Here is a 14,543-nt window from a genome sequence, read left to right as displayed (position 1 = left end):
TTCCAAAACGATACATATCGTCACGAAAACGTATCGCGATATATCGCGAGACGATATATCGGCACACCGGCTTAAATATTTAATTTATAATGTATTAATTAATTAGTAGGGGATTCGAAGAACAATTTTTGTCTTTGAAATGTAGAGGATCACTCAAGTAAATGAGTGCTTAGTTACTATCCACCACTGCGCATAGACAATCTCTTACCGGGTATGTGTGTTTATGACATTTGGGCATGCACACTATTTTGAAAAACATTTTAAAATAGTGAAAATAGGCGATCTACATTGACACGTTGTGAGCTTGTAGATCGGCTATTTGAAACATTTAAACATGTTTTTCAGAATTGTAAAAAAAAATGTCTACAAAGTTTAAGCATAAGGGGTAAGGCGACACGCAAGATAGGGCCCTTGGAGCATGCACCGTTGCAAAGACACACACACACACACACACACACACACACACACACACACACACACACACACACACACACACACACACACACATATTCATAAAGTCAGAACACACATATTAATAAAAACTCCTCACCCATTTTTCATCTTGGCACTTTTTGTTCTCATAATTTTGTCAACGTTTCAATCCAGGCGACCTTTGTTGCCCGTTCCGCCTACATAGTGAAATCCTCTGTGTTCATGTATCCATTTGTAACCCAAGAGAAGGGTTCAAATGTACGGGTCCATTTGGCTACATTTATACACTGCTCTGGATTAAATTAACACCAGTGGTAGACTAGACAGTAACAAAATCATTATTTTTTTAGTATACTTTACTTGAGTATCTGTAGATTCTTTGGACACTTCTGACTCTCACTGCATTATATTTCAAAGACAAATATTGTACTTTCGGCTCCACTACATTTCTAGGAAGGTAAAAAAAGTACATTATGAATTAACCACTTAAGCCGTATTTTCAAATGTAGGGAATTTCTTTTTTCCAGAAATTGTTTAATGTCTGGAAAATCTTTTTGGGGGATAATGTCAACATTTTGATACAGAAATGCATCAATATTAAAAATGTACTTTGTACTTTTGAATACTCAGTATTCTTTTTAAAGCAAGTACTCCAGTACTTTAACTCAAGTACATATTTGATATATACCATTAAAAGATGTGAATCACTGGTTTCTAAATGGCCTGAAAAAACATCTATCAGGAGACCACAAGGGGAGGTAAATGTAAATTCCCATCGAAAGGAGGTGTCATTCACTGCCGCCGTTTTTCCTTTTTCTGACATAAAGTGTTTTGTATTTGTTGATGTATTATTGTGTAAATTTGATATGCTATATTTGATTAATTGAATACATAGGACCACAATGGGAACAAGTCCCCGGGACTTGTTTGTGTTATCCTTTTAGCCTTAATGTCTCACTGTACCACGTGCTGTTTACATTTCTGAAGAACTCAATAGATCATTCAAAGCAACTTTCACTTAAACTTTGACCAGGGAGCATCTATACTTTGATACTCAGTTAGTGGGGTTGAGTATGTAGTCCATCACTGTATACAGAGGATGTGCCAGCGCATGGGGAAGGGCTCTGGTCGGTCGGGTACAACAGCGCTCAGGGCCTCTGTTTCTCACCTCTAAAACGTTTGCCAAAAGCCTAAACAAAAACTACACGAAAGGCCACTTTACACCCCCACCCTTTGTGGCCAGAGGTGTTATCAGATATGGAAGGGGGGGGGGGGGCTATCGGGTGACACAGAGGACACATGAGGACATGGCTGGCCTCCAGAGGATTCAGGTTCTATTATAGTGGCTTTTGGGGCGGGCGGGAGAATAGAAAAATGCATTAGCGGAGAGAGGGAAGGAGAGGGAATTGAAGGTGTAAAATGGAAGTAAGAGAGAAAAAAAGAAGAGTTGTTTTATGTTACCTGATCCCCATCTTTCCGCACCGGCACAGCATCCGCCGCTGAACAAGAGGGTGAAGAGAGAGAGAGAGAGGGAGAGAGACGAAGGAAAAGACAGAGTGACATTATTAGTTATTTTATTTAATAAAAGCATCAAAAGTTGTAGATCCACAAGCTTCGAGCTTGCAGATGCTTGCTTACTTTTGCAATTTTTTTATTTGAATCCTGAATAGCAACAGTTTTGGACATATGAGGTTTCCACCCAACAGAGACGAAATACAGTATAGTATATATCGTCGCTGTCCGGTGTTAACCGTATATATCCAAAACTGTTCCTTTTTTTAATACAAAATAAAAAATAATATAAAGAAAATACCTACGGCTTTCCCATCTACTCGTCAAAGTGTCCGGGGCTAATCCTTTAAAAGAACCACCTCCACACATTGTAATTTCACAGGTTTTATATATATTTCGCTTTAATTTCATAATGAAAGTCAAAGGCTGGTCGGATCAGGCTGACAACTCTTCCTAAAGTATGGCGTCAACGCAGGATCTTCTACAAGCTCAGCACCTCGGGGCGGTGGAACATGTAGATCAGTTATTTTCATAATGTGTCTAAATAAAACTGATAGTAACACTAAAGCTAATGGAACCTAAACTAAAGCTAAGATCTTTCAAAAAAAGCAAAACGTTGGTTTATACTCCATCACTTCGCCAAAAATAGACAAACTCACAGATCATCGTGACACGACACAAAGTATAAATCTTTATATGGTTGACCGGAATCCCTCAGGGCTCTATACTAGTGTATTTTCAGTTGGGTTAGGGCTAGGGTTAGTCTATCTGCTATTCTCTGCGAAAGCCTTCCCCACAATAAGGATGCTGCGTGGGGTTTAAGTGGTTAGGGCAGCCAGGGAGATGGAAAGTGAGAGATTGAACATGCATAGCGTTGCTGTCAGGTGGAAACCTACTGCATCTCCAAGACCGTTACTTTTCATGAGATGGAAATAAAGAACCTCTGTTACAATGGATCCAATTTAGTTATTATTTAGTCTCAAGCTCTTGTTAATACCTTTCATCGGGTCAAACCCACAGACACTCTTTCACATCTAGATGTGCTATTTTCGCTACTTTTGTGTGACACTGTAGGATGACGAAGTAGGGCAATAATTAACAAAAAGAACAACAACATAAAAAGTTGAAATAAAGAGATATAAGGTTTCTGCCTAACAGCAAAGAAAGAGTGACAAAGCAAGGCAGAGAGAGAGAGAGACAGACAGAAACGGTGAAGGATCCACGCAAAGAGAAACAGGCAACATTATGTCAAAGCTGATGCTGCCTGCAACAGGCTAGCTGAGTGGAAAATGACATCGCTGTCCGCTATTTTGTGCCGACACTCTGACGGCGAGCTAAAATTAGACTAATTACCCATCAGGCCGAGCCTTGGAACACACAGGAAACAACCAGGATGACTCAGCAAGGCACATGGTTGTGGACTGGACTCATTTTATTCTCCTACTATAAATGTGTGAAATCTCTACAAATTACAATATGGGCTCCCTGCTTCATTTCTCTCTCAGCTAAGGGGTCCTTGGCCTGAAGACCCCTGTTCTAAGCAGCTAGACTCTCGCGGAGCCACACCGTAAAACAAGGGAGAAAGCATTATGTTCAGTGTACTGGGGATTCTTTTACTAGTGAAGCGCTATGCCGCGCGTACACACGCACGTTTGCGATCGCCGATTGAAATAACCTCTTTAATATGTAGGCCTATTTATTAACCCACAGTATATATCGAATGTTATTCTATGCTCCACCGCGCCCCACCCCCAGCACACCCCTGATTATGTTGTAGCTTAGCTGCAAACACAAAATATCCTCTGTTGTGTGGCGCTTTCAGCAAGTGCTTCCATTCTCAGCATCGTAAGTGTTTTTATTTGCCCGTCTGAGGAGGAGTTGTAATGTAAAGCGTTCCCTTTTGACTGCCAAAGTACAATCCTCTTCACAAGAAGAGCACTCTGTTCTTGCACTCGTATCAACCGTTACAGCCCCACTTATCATCAATTCTACGTTTCTCAGCAGAATGCTTGAAAAGCTACTCAATTAAACGAGCATTAGATGCAGAAATAGCAATTCTTGAGCAATTCCAGTCTGGCTTTCATACCCCATGTACAGTGCTGAAACCATATTGTTGAAAATTGTGAAAATAGCCGATAGCCAATTATTTGGGGGCCAACTTCCAATGTCCTCACGGCCCACAAGTCGCTATCATGGTTGATCTGAAAGGACAGAAAATGACAGCTCCCACACACACCCCTGGGCAATCAATACACACTGCTGAAGATTTGTTAATGTGTCGCACACACACACACACACACACACACACACACACACACACACACACACACACACACACACACACACACACACACACACACCCACACACACACTAATGAGTGCTTCCAGTGATTTTGGCCAAAACCACTTAAACCCCAGAATCCGTATTGTGGGGAAGGCTTTGACAGAAAATATCAGATCGACAAGCTCACAACGATGCGATGCGTTGTCATCAGCTATTTTCAGTCAAAGCTTTCCCCACAATAACAAGCAAACAGAAAAGATACTTGTATAGAGCCCTGAGGGTTTAAGTGGTTAACCCTTTCTGGCCAAACCATAACCTTAACAAGCAACGTTAATCTGTGAAGTTTGCGACTAAGCTCTGGGTTTGTGCCTGAACATTGTGGTCCAACAGACACACTGACCAATAGAGGGGTTTACTCTACACTACATACTGTAACTGTGTGGGCACAGCTAAGAATAGCCCCTTGTAATGTGAGCATAAGCAAAATGTCCTCACTTTGCAGGATTTTTATCTTTCAAAATACTTTATGACTACAAAAGCACACCCACAGAGACTGGTGTTAATGAGGTCTGTGTACAGTAGGTGTATTAGTCACCTCTCTCTGTGCGTGCGTGCGTGCGTGCGTGCGTGTGTAACTCTGAGAGTGTACAAATGGAACCAAATGGACAGAGACGATATATAGAGTTGCGTAGTACTAGTAAGAAAACCTGAAGAGGTTAAAAGGCTCTTTTCTTTTGATCCATTGACCAATTTCACATGATTATGTTAAATCCTCCGTTTCTCCCTCTGTTCCCTGCCTCTCTCTGTTATATTACTTTATATTACAGTATATTCAATTACATTTATTACATTTTTTGTCTGTCGAGCAGTTGCCAGCGAGACTATTGAGTCAAATGATATGGACTGAGTATTCACTTTTATGCACTTAAACGTTACATACAGTACTTTGTTTACCGGCGGTTCCCCAGGGTACAAGCTCACTGCAAGGTTGTACTGTAGATCTGCTATTTTAGATTTTTTTGAAAAATATCGAAAACATTTGGAAAATGTTGAATAAATGCTGTACACTTTTTTACGCAAATCTTCTCTTCTGGGGGGTCACTGGCACAAAACATTTTCAGATGGTGGTCCGCGGCCAAATACATATCAATTTGGGGGGTCCTTGGCATGAAAAAGTTTGAGAACTGCTGATTTAGAAGGCATAGGTATAGAATCGGCCTCAGGTCTTAATGGGTTTCAAACCATAAGGCTGCATGATGGATCATAACCTGTTTGCAACATTTTGCCTACATACTGTGACTCCATATTGTGCCCAAACCCCCTGCTGTGAGTCCTTGTCCCCGGGCCTTGCACAACTGCTGTTTCAATCCTCAAGAATTTCCTATATACATACTTTTACTTTCCTCTATTTTTAGACATTTTGAGCTTTATTTTTGAGACATATAACCTTATAGTTTGCGGCTAAAATCCTCCTCCTTCTTTTGCAGCTGGGTCTGTACTGTGTGCGGATACTGTTACTGCTGCCGCTGTAATGACCAAATGTACCCCGAGAATCATCTTACCTCCTTCTCTGTCCCTCACCGAGACATTTCTACTTTAGTTACAGTAGTGTACTTTATTTACAGTAGTGTACTTTAGTTACAGTAGTGTACTGTATTTACAGTAGTGTACTTTAGTTAGTAGTGTACTTTATTTACAGTAGTGGACTTTATTTACAGTAGTGTACTTTAGTTAGTAGTGTACTTTATTTACAGTAGTGTACTTTATTTACAGTTGTGTACTTTATTTTCATTTGTGTACTTTATTTTCAGTTGTGCACTTTATTTTCAGTTGTGTACTTTATTTACGCTGAGTCGGCTGAAGCGGACTTCTCAGGGCACGGCCCGGCGACTCACTCGCCTGACGACTCACTCTGTGGTGCCTCTCGTGGATAAAGTCTGCTTTAAACTCGCCTCTGTCGTTTTAACAGTTTTTCACCCTTTTACGTCTTGGGTTTGTGAACGGCCCTTCCGCATTCCTGGAGCGAGGAAGTGCCCGGGACGGCACCAGATGACTGGAGTCAAAAGTTTGACGTTTGGTCACATTTGTCCCAAGAAGTCACGATAGGCTGTTTGGGGAATGAGTGTGTGTTGGTCGCAACGCGTCAAATGTTCGCCCCCAGAACAATAGGGACACTACAGTATGGTTCACAGGGTTAAGACTTAATTGGTAGTACACAGGCTAAATCATTGATCCGTAGGTCTCATTATTACACATTTAACCTTTGTTTATGCAGAGAAGGATTTTTGCTGAGCAGGCACGTTCTTTATCCGCATGCACCCCCTGTGTTTCATAATTATAGTTACACATATTCACACCTGGGAGCTGCCCACTACAACCATAGCCTTCTGCTGGGACTCACTGAGAAGCTCTGTGGGAGCAATTGCGGTTTAAAGTGCCTTGCCCAAGGGCATCACATTAGCGCTTCCTGGGGGAGGATGAAGTGTTGCATAGTCGTTCTCCTCGCCCGGATTTTGCCAGCTGCTCTGGGTATTTATACAGTATGTCGTCTCTGTCGGGTGGAAACCTCATATGTCCAAAACTGTTACTTTTCAGGGTTCAAATTCAAAAGTAGCAGATCTACAGTCTCAAAACGTGTCGCTTCGGGTCGCGTTTCAAGCTTGTGGGTCTGCTACTTTTGATGCTTTTCTGTGAAGCTGTAGTATGTAGTAACTAGGGCATTCATTTTCCAAAAAACACAAAAAGTTTAAATATTGAGATAAGAGGCTTCCTCCCAACAGCAACGATACGTATGTGTGTCTCAGCTGACCTTTAACAAAAACATTTTTGTGTTTTTTTCCGAGGTTGTGCACGCATCAAGACCAAATTTCCTCACATGATACGGAGCATAAACAAAAGCCGCAGTGTAACCACATGGATTTGAACCCCCGCTCTATCGCACAGGAAAGAAAATATCTACCGCTCAGACCAAGGGGAAATCCCCCCCTTGCCACTTCAGCCAAAGCTTCTATATGCTCCGCTGGCAAACAACAAATGATGCAGTTCATTGGTCTTCAAATGTTTTCATTTCAAGGACCCCTAGTTTAGAATTCATTATGTCACAGAGCCCCATAACTCTGATAGTGTAAACATTTAACCATAAGGGTGTACAGTACGCTCTCAGAGTTACAGACCCGTAAGGGTCTATTTGGATCTTAAAAATCAATTATTTAGCTGGGGAACCCCTGGAACTCCCTCAAGGAGGGGGGTCCCTGGACCCCAATATGAGAACCATTGATGTAGTTGATATTGGAGAGTGAAAAAGAAGTAAACTAGAAAAAGTGCTCCTCAGAGCACAGGTCTCCACCAGGCCAGGTAAGTTATTGTGGGCCAGCAATGTTCGGAATTCAGTCATTATAGAGGTGAGTGGAATCTATAGAAGTTGAGGGATTAATGTTGATAAAGTTATTGCACAAACACAGCGCTAAAACAGGCGTGTGTGAACTTTCACGGCAATCGGATGGTGCGTTCATGATTTGAGGCATTTTGTTCAAAACAAGCCACTCCAGCAAACTTTAGATGCCATTCTTAGCCAATCAGGGTGGAATATGAAAAATATAGACATAAAGATAATGTGTATCGATTTGCGTGATGTTTGGACAAAATCTGCAGGAGTAATATCCACATTTTTTGTGTGCAAAAATCGGCCTCCTGGTGGCGCTATAACAGGCCGATATGAAACATGCAGGGCAGAGGTTTTCCTTGGCCTCTAGGGACTGTGAGTGCACAGTTTCACGTCGATTGGGCCAACGGTACCACAGACGGACTGACACACGGTCAGACGGACAGGGGGCAAAACATAGTCTCGGCCACGGCTTCGGCCTGGTGGAGACAATCAAACAAAGTTAACATGGTCTTTGTTAGGTTACAGTTGACCTGGTCTGAGCATGGTCTGCCTCTGTTATAGTGGCCTGGAAAGACCTCCGCTCCATCTGACTGTGAAACCCTGGGGGTCGTGGTTCGCTTTGATATGCATAACACTGGGACAAGAGCTACAATAGGCCTCTGGAGTAGCTCCAGTAGGTCCTCATCTTGATGGTGCTCAGGCAGAAGGTCCTACGGCCGTGCCTCTGCCACTTCAAAGTACTGTACAAAGCGAGAAGCGCTCACTGACATGGCACATAACCAACTGGGGCTGTTAATTTAAGGCCTGATTTGTACTTAGTTGTGCACCAGTATCAAGCACCTAAAACAGCACAAGCTACAAACAATCTCACAAGGCATCATGCTGTGACGCGTTGTGAGCTTGTAGATCTGCTATTTTAGGCACGTAAAACGATGCACAACTCATTTATAAATCAGGCGTATAAGGCTCACTGAACCGAGACGGCCTCTGAGTGGTGGAGAGAGAGAAGACATCTGACAGGGGATGACAGAAGATGACTGAGGAAAAGTTAACTACCGGTAGGTGAAAGTTGTTTAAATACAACTATTATTTAGCCAGATTCGTTTTTACAACGGGTATCAGGGGGAAAATCCACTTATTGAGCGAAAGGAGACAGCTGAAGCTAATTAAGGGTCCATTTGGTTACATTTGTCAGGTTCATTGTTTAACTGGCATTCAGTTATAGGTAGCATGTTGTCTACTCTAGACAGATGCTAGGTTCATGGTTTACATTACCTGGTAACCTATAGTTTCTTTGAGGCACTTACACTGTTCTTTTCTGCAATCTATTTATGTGATTATTTGCCTTGCTTATTGTAAGATGCTCTGGATAAGAGCGTCTTCTAAAATGCCTAAACTGTACATGTAAATTGTACACACTCAGAGTTAAATTAAAGGGCAAAACACTCAAATCTAAATTAAAGGGCAACGTTGCTGATTTTGCCCCCAACCTCTATTTTAATGAAGTTGAGGACATAATAAACATGATGTTGGAGTGAGTTTTGTGTTTTTTTGTGTTTTGATATTTTGAACATGACTTTGGAGATTGTGACATCATCGTACAGAATGTCAGTTCTTCCTGGACTACAATAGAATACAGCCCATGTTTCCTATACAGCTAGTTCCAGTCAGACCTTCTCCTCCAGCTGATGTCAAACACCTAGTCAGACTGTACCAAGTGGTATGGGAAGATGGTATGTTTTTGTTGGTTTGTCTTTTGTCTTTATTTCTTTATGCATTTGTTTTAACCTGTATTAGGTAAATAGCCATTTGTATTGTGTCAAAATCATGTTCAAAATATCAAAATACAGAAAAAACACAAAACAAAACAAAACACTCCAACATCATGTTTATTATGTCCTCAACTTAATTAATATAGGGTTTGGATGCAAACTCTGCAAAGTTGCCCTTTAAGACTGTGGATTTGACTGTGTAGAGGGTACTTTACGGTGGTCAGTCATGCGGAAGACAGGAGACGACATCCACAAGATGTTACAGTGTGACGCAAGAGACGAGCAGAACACACACACACACACACACACACACACACACACACACACACACACACACACACAGTCTTAGGCACACAGGATTGTACACTCGCACATACCTACATGTGTGGACGTGTACAGTATGTGGACCTGTAGCATGTAGGCACAAGCACTAATCTGTACACATATAGAACATGTGTGCACAAGCACACACACACACACACACACACACGCACACACACACGCACACACACACACGCACACACACACACACACACACACACACACACACACACACTAGGAAGGGGGCATTGTTCTTTGGTACTATAGGATCAGTTCTGACAGCTCTCTGTGGCACTCGGGGCAATCTGTGTGTGTGTGTGTGTGTGTGTGTGTGTGTGTGTGTGTGTGTGCTTCTGCATCTGGGTGCCAGCTTAAGCACGTGCCTGTTATTTTTTGCCTGTGTGTGTGTGTGTGCGTGTGTGTTCCTACCGTTACGTGTGTCTGCGGTGTGTACACGTGTATTTGTGTGTGAGTGAGGTGACATGCAGTGACACGCAGCTCTGTGACTGTGATCCAAAGTGAAAAGTGCAAGTTGTGATTCACCGCTGATTCAGAGCGAGCTTTTGTGAGCCCACACACACACACGTGCACACGCACGCACACACACACACACACACACACACACACACACACACACACACACACACACACACACACACACACACACACACACACACACACACACACACACACACACACACACACACACACACACACACACACACACACACTTATTGCGCTGACGTTTCACAAAGCGACGATCCATGTGGTCAGGTTCTGGTGCGAGAGAAATAAGCAACCAGGTCTCTGAAAACAAGCCCCAAAGAGCACTTTAAACCAATATACATTGGCTATTTGAAAAAATATATTTTTTTTACACAAATCTGGTAGAGAGGTCCCTGGCACAACATATTTTTTGATGGGGGCGTCCGTGTTTGAGAACCACTGGTTTAAACAACATTAGGAAACAAACCCAAATAGGCAACTACACTTGAGCCCCAAACAAACCAACTCACAATATTTACAAGAGACTTTACAGAAAAACAAGCCCAAAGTCACTTATAATAAGCAGGCGGACGTAGCAACACTGTCTGGTACCCTGCATTGGCCGGGTTATTGAGTGGTTGAAATAGTCTCTCTCTCTCCTTTCTCCCTCTCTCCCTCTCCCTTTGCTTCTCTCTCTTTGCCTACGGTCACCAGAAGTCCTGGTTTTGGCCAGGGTTGTCCTGGTTTCAAAGCTGGGTGTCCAGAGTCCAGAGACAAATATCTCTAAAACGCAAACATGACCTGGTTTTCAACATTCACTACCAAACTGTTCTGGTTTTTAACACAATTAAAATACACTTGTTTTGACTGCTTACATAGATTATAGGTTACTGTATTATTATTTCATTACTGTTATTACTATTGTTACCTTCTTGTTATTTTTTTTGTCTACTTGCTGCAATGTTGAGGAACTGAAACCAAAGTACACCTGTACTGTACATTGTTACTGTCGGGCAGAAACCTCTCATCTCCGGGGTCCGCTCATAATTCCAACATCCCATTATTCCGACCATTAGGTTAGTGTGAGGTCAATCTGGGATCCCAGGTAAAAAAAAAGGAAAAACAGCACCCCCAGCGTTTTTTCACTTTTGCATTTAGCGCAGCTCTGAATCTGTTCTTGAGAGATTAGTGTGAGCTTAGTGTTGTTATAGGGTTAGGGTTATAATGGGGGCCATAATGAAATGACACCTAACCTTATCTCCATATTCTAACGTGTCGTGTTCTTTCGTAAATTAACGCCCTACTTGATAATACTACAGTGTCACACAAAAGCATCAAAAGTAGATCTGCCACAAGCTCGAAACGCAGTGTAAAGTGACACGTTTTGAGCATGTAGATCTGCTACTTTTGCTATTTTTGTTTTGGACATATGAGGCTTCCACCTGACAGACGATATGGGATGTAACAAAACACAGGGTGCACTTTTCTCGATAAGAAAGAAACATTACAAAAGGAATTCTATTGTAACTAATGTTTAGGAAATTGGAACTCTCCAAATACTTCCTGTTGGACACAGCAGAGCAACAGCAGTACACTAGTTGCAGCGTTGCAGTGCTTGCATTATGAATCTCTATGATCTGGACTGGTTAATGTAACTGTAACTTCAACACAGACTACAACATGCACTCCATTTTTGACACAGCACATACTAATGGCTCCCATGGTAAGAGCAAAACGCTGAGTCAGTCCGGTCTCCCCCCACACCTGCGTTGAGTGCCTTATTGCTCAACGCAGGTGCTTGCGATAAAAACTGGGCTTTGTGCCCTCATCAGTACACACACCTTTTAGACAAAATCCCTGTTGTTCCCATAGCAGGCTAATTATAATGATCTCCATAATAACTGCAGGTCAGCTGCTGCCGGGTCAGCAGCTTCCCATAGCGCACAGTGGCGGGCGGCGCTGCGTCATTCAGTGACATGGTGGTCAGAGCATCTAACACACCCTCCTTCAAAACCGCCATAAAAGAGCACCTGTCTGCAATTTACAACTGGACCTAGACAAGTCTTCTAGCTTTCCAAAAGAATTTAACCCCACAGTTTTTCTGTAAATAAAGTATTCAGTAAATTAAAAAAATACATTTTCAAGTGCACCCTGGTCCAGAGGGTCCCAACAGAGCCATATAAGGAGAGTTGCGTCACCTCCGTTCACTTCATCGGGCCAGGTCTTCTACATAGCCTTCTATTGGTGCTGTTTCTGCCCCCTCATTGACGTAACTCTGGGTCCCAGCAGCACACACAGGTGGAGAAAAGGGTAGACAGGGTTTAAGTGGTTAGAGTCCCTGGCTGCTGACTCACCGCAAGCCACCCTGGATCTAAAAGGGCCTTAATGGCTTATATGTTCCAGACTAACAGAACACGTCCTCCCTCACAAACAAAGCAAAAAACATAGACTTTGGTTGGTTTGATAACAAAGGTCCTCAGAGATTGACAAATTGCCATAGTCCCGATTAAGTTGTCCCCCCGTGAGCATGAATCACCACCACCAGACAAAAGAAATACCAAGGAAAGATTATTCATTACAACGACAATGTTTTCTTCCAATTATAATGGGTTACATAATTGTCTCTGTCGGTTGGAAAGCTCATATGTCCAAAACTGTTACTTTTCAGGATTCAAAGATGGCAAAAGTAGAAGATCTACAAGCTCAAAACGCATTGAATCGCGCAGACACAAGACACAACACAAGAGGTTCGCGGCCCGAACCTCTTTTGTTCAAAAATGGCAGATGGACAAGCTCACAGTACGGCATGAAGCGACGTGCTGTTAGCTTGTATATCTGCTATTTTGGAGAACCCCTGTTCTAAACGACTGTTCTAAATCCTAGGAGTTTTCTGAAAAACATATGTTACAATATATATACTGTATATAGCTCAAATCTAAAATGACACAGATGCTTTCCCGGTTTTAAAAAAGTTTTAAAATTAGAAATGATTCATTTCAGAAAGAAAGAAATGATAATATCTTGATTTATTCTCACTTCAGTGTAGGATCTGGACCAAAAGTGACAGATAGCCTCCATACAGTACAGCTAATGGAACGCTGAGGAGGAGGATGTGTGGTTCCTGGTGATACATGTGACACATGCACATTAACGGTGAATTATCCTCATTGGTATAATTAGTATCATCATCATCATCATCATCATCATACCCAGGGCCTATAAATAGAAGCAGAACATCATGTTGAGGATCTGGCTTCACGCTCAGACCGTCGCCACTCGCCACCATGAAGAATTCCATCCGGATTAACGTGGCTCGTCTCCTAATCCATCTGCATGCTCGCTCTCTCGCTCTCTCTCTCTGTATGTCTCTCTGTCTCTCTCTCGGCAATTCAATAAACAGAAAAAAATAAACATGATTTCTTGACCACATGAACCCTAGCGTTTCTGTTGTGGACATCAGAGTGTATACTTTAACAATATAAATCTTGTATGGGGGGTCCCTGGCACAAACAATATTCTGATGGGGGGGGGGGGGGGTCCGCAGCCGCTTAATACATATTAATTTGGAGGTCCTTGGCATGAAAAAGTTTGGGAACTAAACCACTAATTTATACTTCAATGCTTCAATACATCAAATCTGTTCTTTTTGTGGAGCATGAAGGAGGCTGTAGGTTCATAGGTTGGGCATTTGTAGTGCGCACCACATCCAGTTGTTACACTGGCCCGGGGCGCAGCCCGAAGAAAGAAAGAGAAAAACATAAGACAAGACAAAGAAGACTAGGCTAGGACAACAAAGAACTCAGTCACACGGTCAGTCAGTCACAACAGGAGGGAGTGTAGAGGCTAAACGCCAGTGGTGTAAAGTACATTTACTCAAGTACTGTATTTTTACTTTACTGGAGTATTTCCAATTTTCGGTACTTTTACTTCTACTCCACTACATCTCAGAGGCAAATATTATACTTTTACTCCAGATTATTTGAAAACAACAGTTACTAGTTATTTTGTAGATTTTGATGATTATTACAAAACATACATTAACCACTTCAGCCCTGCTATATACTGTACATTTCGGCCATTTGAAAAAAGCCGATCTATAAGCTCACAATGCGTTGCGATGCGACACATTGTGAGCTTGTGGATCTGCTATTTGCAAAAGATTTGTATTCATTTTATACAGTACATTTGAAAAGTTGTGAAATGGGACATCCTGCATAATGATTACTTTTGGTACTTTAAGTACATTTTGGTACCAATGCTTTTGCATGTACTCAAGTACATTTTGAATTCCGGACTTTTACTTGTAACAGACTTCTACATTGCAGTATTGATACTTTTACTTTGGTAAAAA

The 14,543-nt window shown here is 42.1% G+C and overlaps 1 protein-coding gene across 1 annotated transcript in view; it reads right to left on the bottom strand.

The window, feature by feature from the left end:
• The window catches only part of fam131ba (family with sequence similarity 131 member Ba), a gene marked incomplete at its 3' end in the record, with an annotated part of 50,959 nt that overhangs the window by 24,544 nt on the left and 11,872 nt on the right, over window positions 1-14,543 (bottom strand). Inside the window, exon 2 of the mRNA XM_084080485.1 lies at window positions 1,894-1,931. Within this exon, the coding sequence (XP_083936611.1) occupies window positions 1,894-1,931 (38 nt within the window). The remainder of the gene's footprint in view (window positions 1-1,893; window positions 1,932-14,543) is intronic.

This window comes from Gymnoscopelus microlampas (genome assembly GCF_963454915.1).
Source record: "Gymnoscopelus microlampas genome assembly, chromosome: 15".
In the NCBI taxonomy this organism is placed as follows: Eukaryota; Metazoa; Chordata; class Actinopteri; order Myctophiformes; family Myctophidae; genus Gymnoscopelus; species Gymnoscopelus microlampas.
This window is presented reverse-complemented; position numbering and strand designations above follow the sequence as displayed.